We start from the raw sequence: 8,127 nt of genomic DNA on the forward strand, positions 1-8,127 counted from the left end.
CACACACATCCATGCCCGAGGCAGGATTCGAACCTGCGACCGTAGCAGTCGCACGGTTCCGGACTGCGCGCCTAGAAGAGGTTACATGGGACAGGCGTTACAATGAGAACATTTGTAAGGGGAAGATGCTCAGAGCTCAGATCATATGGTTTCACACAGATGTTTCAGAGGAGATGGAAGGAGATAGTGGATAGAATGTGAAGGATAGGTCAGAAAGGTAAACTAGTTCTGAAACTGGACTGTCAGATGGAACACGAGGAGAGTGAATGGAGATAATATGCTGTGACCTAGGGTGCTTAGTGTTAGATGTGCGAGGAAACAGAAGGCATATGACCATATGACAGTAGTATAGTTAACAATCTTGTCAGCTAACGATGCAGCAGTCAGTGGAATTATGATGAATAGGAAAGGTACTACAAATGCTATGAGTAATACAGTGGCAGCCACTATGCTCACAGCTGAAGTGGAACAGACACTAATCTGCAATGTACATTTGTGCACATTCTAGGGGCTACTTTACTATTTTTTTAAAGTCTCAATCTGCAATGACATTGATTATACCTCAAGACCTATGTGCACCTCCTAGATTAGCTTCTATAACCGCTAAAAATGTTCTGCGCCTCCTAGTTCTACCTATTCAAATTGGTAAACTCTACAACAGCTAAGTACTAGAGCACCTCAACCAGCAAAATGTCAGTCTAAGGAAAGAGCATGGAGTAAAAGAAGGGCCACCTACACAATATGATAAATCTGATTCACCAGATATCAACGCTATCTGTATAAGAGCTTGTCACAGGCTGTCTGGTACTATTCTCCCGAGGCTGTCTCCAACTGAACATGATGGTGCATGGCCAACATCTGCCTTAGTCCCCACACAAGCACAGCAGATCGGCATCCCCAGTAAATTTAGGTAAAGTGCTTTACAAGCAGGTAAGCAAGCACTGCTCTTCTTTCATAGTTAATTTTAACAATATTTTTCTACATTAAATGTAAATACAGCATGAAAAACAGCACTGTACAGGAGAATGGCATTATTTCAACCATGTAAAATTTTTGCAGGATGAATTTATCATGCTACTATAAACAATAAAAACAGCTTGAAAGAAGTAGTATGACAGAACAAAATTAGTAGATTCAAGGAGTCGTTCGCTGTCAGCAAGTCCATAAATAATAAAGATCAAAGACTTTCATTAACATAAGTGAGGTCTCAGATCAGAAGCCACATCATCATTCAGAAATAGACATAAAGTTTAAATTCCAGGAAACTGAGATGTACAACACAATAATGCACATAGTTGTATCTTGGATATTCTTTGCATGATCTTCTGATTGCAAACAGTTTTAGCTGACACCATCTCATGCAGCATGTATGCCTTCAACATAATTATTTATTACATGTTTGTGTGAAGAGTGTGCATCGGGTAGAACATCACATTTTGGTACAACAGCATTTACAGTGTTGGCAGCTTTTCGGTTCAGTGCATCAGTTAGTAATGGTTTGTACAGTGACCATGACAAATAATGAGCTGGATGATTAGACAAGGTGGTGGAACCAATGAGAAAATAGCGTTTGATAAACACTGTCATGATGCCAAGTGCATGAAACCATGTAGCAACATAATGGAACATATTATGTAGAATGCTGTCATATAAAACATGCTATTCCAGCCTGAGCTCTTAGTTCCCATCTAAACACCACCTACGAAATAAAAGCATTCTGAAAATATGCCAAAAAGTTTTGAAACTATCATCAGGGTCTGCCAGAGATCAATGCGTCAACACAGCCAGTTTTCCTCCAGTCAAAACAAACTATAACACTGGAATTTAAAAAAATGTCCTAGGAAATCCTGTCATATTCTAAGGAACATACAACACTGTAAATAAATACAAAAAGCATTAAGGAACCTTAAAATACATAACAGCCAGATCACTAATCATCAGTCCCACTCTTCGTGTCAAAAACAAAAGTAAGCAATTCATATCTTCCTCTGAATCAAGTCACTGTATTCAAAAATTCTCATTTGCTGTAATTTATTATCACCCGATTGGCTATGACTAATCGAAACAAATTCTCAGCAGCAGCATGCTGCAGAAGACCCACTAACACCATAAGTGCATTGTAACCTAGCATTCTTTTTATTGCTAATGACGATAAAAAAAGTACCTTGGCACAGTCATATAAATGGTCGGTATGTTGCCACATTTTGGGTCAAGTGTGCACTGCAATTCCATATATCGGCTTTGACCCGTAATATAATTGTGTTGTGATGCATCACAAAGGTGCAGCATGTTTGAAATGGATTGTTTGTGTAGGGGGTCTGTTAGGTTGTTTTTGGGGGAGGAGATCACACATCAAGGTCATCGATCTCATTGGATTAGGGAAGGATGGGGAAGGAGGTCAGCCGTGCCCTTTCAAAGTAACCATCCCGGCATTTTCCTAGAGCAATTTAGGGAAATCACGGAAAGCTTAAATCAGGATGGCCGGACGTGGGATTGAACCATCATCCTCCCAAATGCGAGTCCAGTGGGCTAACCACTACATCACTTCGCTCAGTAGGGGGTCTGTTGTTACGGTTGTAGTAAGCAGTGGTGCACACTAGTGATGGATATCTGTCTTTGTAATTTGGTTTGTATTGGTGGTTAAGTTCATGGAATCAAGTTTTTGGTGTAATGGTGTATGGAATGTTGGAGTTTTGCCTTGGAGTTGTGTTTGAATATTTCGTTGGCTGCAGTATGGCTTGGATAGGTAGAAACATTACTATCCTCCAGAGCTGGAAATGGTGACACTGGCCAAGTCATGACTCCAACAAAGCAGTACAGATGATGCTGTGCATGTTTCAGGACAGTCCATTTTGTGCTTGAGTCAGATCACCTGAATGACTACATCAGCTGGCTCCAATGTCTCCACTGGCTGGAAAATCTGGAAACTGAGTTTTCATTTTTCCCTTCATAGATTTTAATGAGTGTCAATACTTTTTGTTTGTAACGCTAATGTACAACATCACAACTGTATATCTGTGTTGTCCAAAAACATTAAATGTCAAGTAAGCAGAACAGTTATACAACTTAGGGAAAACATGGAAAACCTTAATCTGAATGGCTGGGCTGGAATCTGTATCCCACTTCTCCTGAACACAAGTCTGGGCTTACCTTAACCAACCTGCAACTTAACTGATAAGAAGAATGTAAAAAATATTCATGCATTATGCCTCATAAAGAATCAGGTCATTAGGGATGCTTACGGCTCACTCAGTCTCTCCAGTTTAGGTTGCAAGATGCGGCTACAACAAAGTTATTACACTTTAATTAAAACTATGCACAATAATTGGGAGAAAAAGAAGGGTAACAGAAGTGATCCACAAAACAACTGTCCATTTCCACTCATCTCCATCTGTTGGAGAATCACAGAATGTACAGGGTGTCCCACTCAAACCTCCCTGATTTCAAAGACCCAGGAAAAAAAGAGAAAAAAAACACAGTAGATATGACAACAAAAAATGCACAATATTGTAGAGCACGATAGGGAATTTATTTATTTATCATCAGTACACCTCTGCATCTGAACCTTGTAGCAAGAAGAATATCGAGTCTATATTCAATTTATTGCCTAGTTCTTTGCAACATTTCCTCTGTTATTGATGCAATCACATTAATGATACGATGTCGCAACGTAGGAATATCATCCACCTTGGTTGCATACACGCAGTCCTTCACGAATCCCCACAAGAAGAAATTAAGTGGTGTAATGTCGGGTGAATGTGGTGACAACGCAATGGATCCTCCAACAACTGGGAAATTTCTTATGCAGGAACTTGCGAACAGCCATTGACCACTGGGGCAGAGCTCCATCTTGTTGAAAACTAATGTTGGGCTGCAAATCTTGTATCTGAGGGTACACAAACAGCTCCAACATGTCCAGAAACACTGACCCATTCACTGTTTGTTCCTCAAAGAAGAACGGCCCAACAATCCTGTCATGCATTAGCCCGCACCAGATGTTTAGTTAAAGGCTATCAAGAACAGGCTTAATGACCATGGGTGGATTTTGCGAACCCCTAATGCAAAGAATATCCCTATTAACCCTTGATGATAGATGAAAGGTTGCGTCATCTGAGAATAAACATCTTTCCAGTAAGTTGGCATCCATATCAATATGCTGCTGCATATCCGCAGGAAATCGTTGTCGCCGTGGTTTGTCATTCGGCATCAAATGTTGCAGAATTTACACTTTGTAAGCAAACATACAAAGACGCTGGTGAACTACACGAAGCAATGCTTGATGAATTGACTTATGTGGGTTTCTGAGAAACGTTTGTTTGATGTCCTCCACTGTCTCTTCTGACACTCCGTAACATGCACCACCAGAATGTTTCAGAACACTTCCTGTTGCCAGATACTTCCTTAACCATTCTTTAATTGTTTTCACATCAGGTGGATCACATTCATACACACTATGACAACTTCTTTACACAGTAATCAACGATTTTGTTCCTGCAAACACACTACTGCTTGCGCCTGCTGCTGTGGAGTCGTCATTTTCACTTCATGCAACCATGCTGCACTCTAGCGACGATACTTGGCTTTTCTGATGCGGGACATAAATTCTTTGAGATGCTCTACAATGTGGTGCATTTTTCACTGTTGTATCTACTGCAGTTTTCTCCCCTGGGTCCTTGAAACCAGGGAAGTTTGAGTGGGACATCCTGTATTCTAATCTCAAACATTATGAGGTATAAACAGAATTACCTCCTACTTGTCAAATAGCACAGATTCTGAAAACATTGACCATTGGAATTCCAACTTGTGCTTTTATTATGTGACTTCCTGAAAGCCACAGATCAAGGAAATCAGATGGATGCAGTATTTATTGACTTCTGAAAGCCATTTGACTCAGTACCACACCAACATTATATAGCATATCAAACGAAATTTGTGACTGGGTTGAAGGTTTCTAAATAGGGAGGACACAGCATATTATCTTGGTTGGAGCATCACTGACAGAAGTAGAAGTAATTAAGGTGTGCTACAGGAAAGTGGACTGCAACCACTGTTGCATATTAATGACCAGGCGAACAATAATTGCAACCTCAGAATTTTTGCAGTTATCTATATAAAGTTGGAGAAATATTCAATCAGATCTTGATAAATTTCAAAGTGGCGCAACTTGCATTATATGTACACACATGGAAAACTATGTACTTTACAAACTGAAAAAAGTAGTGCACCGTTTCCACAATATCACTGATTCACAATTAGAATGTATCAATTCATACAAATACTGAGTGTAACAACTTGTAGGTATATGAAATGGATTGATCACATAGGCTCAGTTATAGGTAAGACAGGTGCCAAACTTCAGTTCACTGGCCAAATGATTCTAACGAGGGATAGAGAAAACATACAATGAAGGGCAGCACATATGGTCACAAGTTTGTTTGACGCACAGGACATCACAGAAATGTTGAAAAAGCTACATAATGATCTAAAATCACTTACCTTAGTCCAAAAAGGGGTCTAGTACTCAGGAATACACATTTACAATAAATTGCCAGCAATCAATCAAACTTGGGCTCAGATACAGCACAGTTTAAACGGAATTTGAAACACATTTTGATACGCAATTACTTCTACTCTGCAGATGAATATCTTAACAGGGACTGTGAGGACAGATTAGGTAGCCTAGAAATATCTATTAGGTTTCAGTTTTAACAGCACTTTGTCACAACACGTGAAATTAGGTATTTTGCATATGATAGCTTTATTAAAAGTCCATAACTGTCTTCCGTTCTGACAGTGTATTAATTATGTAAATATAAGCAGTTCCAGTTTACTCTAATGTATTCACATAGTTTGACAATCTCCTGACAAATGATCAGGGAAATGAGTGTTATATTCAAATGTCCCACACCATGAGCATCATCTCCTTTTTGAGTCTATGAATGAAAACTAAATCTAATTCAATCTAATGTGAATCAGCAGAATTGAAAACAGACTCAAATGACTTGAAGATAAAATCAAAGCCCACATCAAATACATGTACTAAATGAAAAGTCTACAGATAATCTTTGGTCATCTACCCTTTGCTTCAAAAATGGATGTGAAGATAAGATTAGATTAACTACAGGAAACTAGAGGAATTTAACCAATCATTCTTCCCCCACTCAACATGCAACAGAACTGGGAAGAAATCCTAAAATGTGTTACCACATAAAGTGCCATGTGCCATTCATATCACAGTTATTTATTGAACACATATGTACACGTAGAAACACTTTGCAAATGGAAAAAGCACACAAACAGACTGAACACACTGAAGTAAATTGGAAGTTCAAGCAAACTCACAGCAGGGCAAGGGAGACCTATCAACAACAGAATATAAATTAAAAGTGAAAATAATAAATTCTTCTTTCACACCACTGTATAACAGATCAAGCGAGGACGATATCAGAACTGAATATGGAGGGTAAAAAGTATATATCTGGACATATAGTAAATAATTATGTAATATGAAAAATATGCTGTGCTGATATAATAGAAGCCACTTCTTCAACCATTTGCGGATGCATGTGTCTTTAAGTAACGGGAGGAGTTCCATGAATGACAATATAACAGGAGGACACCACAAAACCATCCATAATACGGTCAGGCAACACTGTGAGAAGTGAAATGAGTATTTGGTCAACGAAAAGGGAAAAAGCATAAAGTGCACAATTGACCAACATTAGTAGCGCAAAAATAAACATTATACTGTTAAACATTCAAAAAGAACATGATCATACGACAAGTTAAAACGCCTCACAATTTCTTTGCGTGGCTATTATGACAACAGGGAGACATCCAGATTCAATACAAACCAAGAAATTACCTCTCACTTTAGGGACATTGTCTGCATCATGTTGCTTGACAGACGCTGTCGCGTCTGCAGCGTAGGCTGGAAACAATGACATCAGAAACCATTTAACAGTACGTTTTCTACACTATATTCTCCTGTCGTCCTTTCTTCCTGACAACATCGAAAACTTGTAAACATTACGATGTAAACAGACCAGAGAAGTTGAACGCAACTCACAGATATCGGTTAACTCAATAGATGGTGATATCGATAGTAACGCGCATCGCTGACCAGAGACCAGAGAAACATCTGTGGGTGAATCCACAGACTAGAAATATCTCTGGAATGAGTGTACGCATTCGGATGCGCCACATACATTATTGTCTGCGGAATGACCAGAACAGATTTTGCTGTCAACATAAATTGACAGCCTGATTACGCCATCTCAGGACACAGTAGGTTTGCACGTAAAGAGTTCTGTACATTAAGAATGCCATTACATCACGAGTACGGATAGATTCTCTTCGTTGGTGCCGTGGGTTTGGCGTAGCAGCGGAGTGTGCGGTGATATGAAACTTCCTGACAGATTAAAACTGTGTGCCAGACCGAGACTGGAACTCGGCACCTTTGCCTTTCGCGGGCTATTGCTCTACCATCTGAGTTACCCAAGAAACTCAGATGGTGGTTGGCTTGAGGAAGATATGCACGGAATTTATTGCATATCAAAAAGCCTTGTTTGGTAAATATTGTACAGGTGCGAAGAAGGAGATAAAGAAAGAGTCTGGTGATTTTTTTAAAATTCTGAATCCATTGTATGATATTTAAATAAATAATGTATGTATATATAATCTCAAACTGTGTTTGTGTTTTATTTCACACCTCTCTCATTATAGTCCACATTTTACACCTATTAATATCATTATTTTTAAATGCTTCACCTATAAAGATGCAGCAGAAGACAGTTACTCCAACTGTCTCCCCACCAGTCATAGACAAAATGAATATCAAGTTACTCTTCATGGGTAAAATATAGATATCTGATTTCTCTGTGTTGCCAATATAATTCAGTTGGTGCTATTGTGGCTACACATACTATTACCATCCCTTCAAGTGTATCTTTCTATATATGCCAACTGCTTGTCAGTACCTGCCGTAGTTGCATCATGGCAGAGTGGATAAAATATACTCATCATAAGGACTTTATCGTAGGTGATTGGTCCTGTGAATATGCTAAACAAGACCTGAAGAAGAAGAAGAATGGAATACGGCTTCCTGATAATATACAAGCAATTATT

The 8,127-nt window shown here is 39.0% G+C and overlaps 1 protein-coding gene across 1 annotated transcript in view; it reads right to left on the reverse strand.

Moving 5' to 3' along the window:
- LOC126281692 (nuclear exosome regulator NRDE2) overlaps nucleotides 1-7,092 on the reverse strand; it is a 163,645-nt gene extending 156,553 nt beyond the window's left edge. Inside the window, exon 1 of the mRNA XM_049980860.1 lies at nucleotides 6,866-7,092. Within this exon, the coding sequence (XP_049836817.1) occupies nucleotides 6,866-6,947 (82 nt within the window). The 5' untranslated portion in view covers nucleotides 6,948-7,092. The remainder of the gene's footprint in view (nucleotides 1-6,865) is intronic.
- Between the last annotated feature and the right edge of the window lie 1,035 nt (nucleotides 7,093-8,127).

This window comes from Schistocerca gregaria, chromosome 7 (assembly GCF_023897955.1).
Source record: "Schistocerca gregaria isolate iqSchGreg1 chromosome 7, iqSchGreg1.2, whole genome shotgun sequence".
In the NCBI taxonomy this organism is placed as follows: Eukaryota; Metazoa; Arthropoda; class Insecta; order Orthoptera; family Acrididae; genus Schistocerca; species Schistocerca gregaria.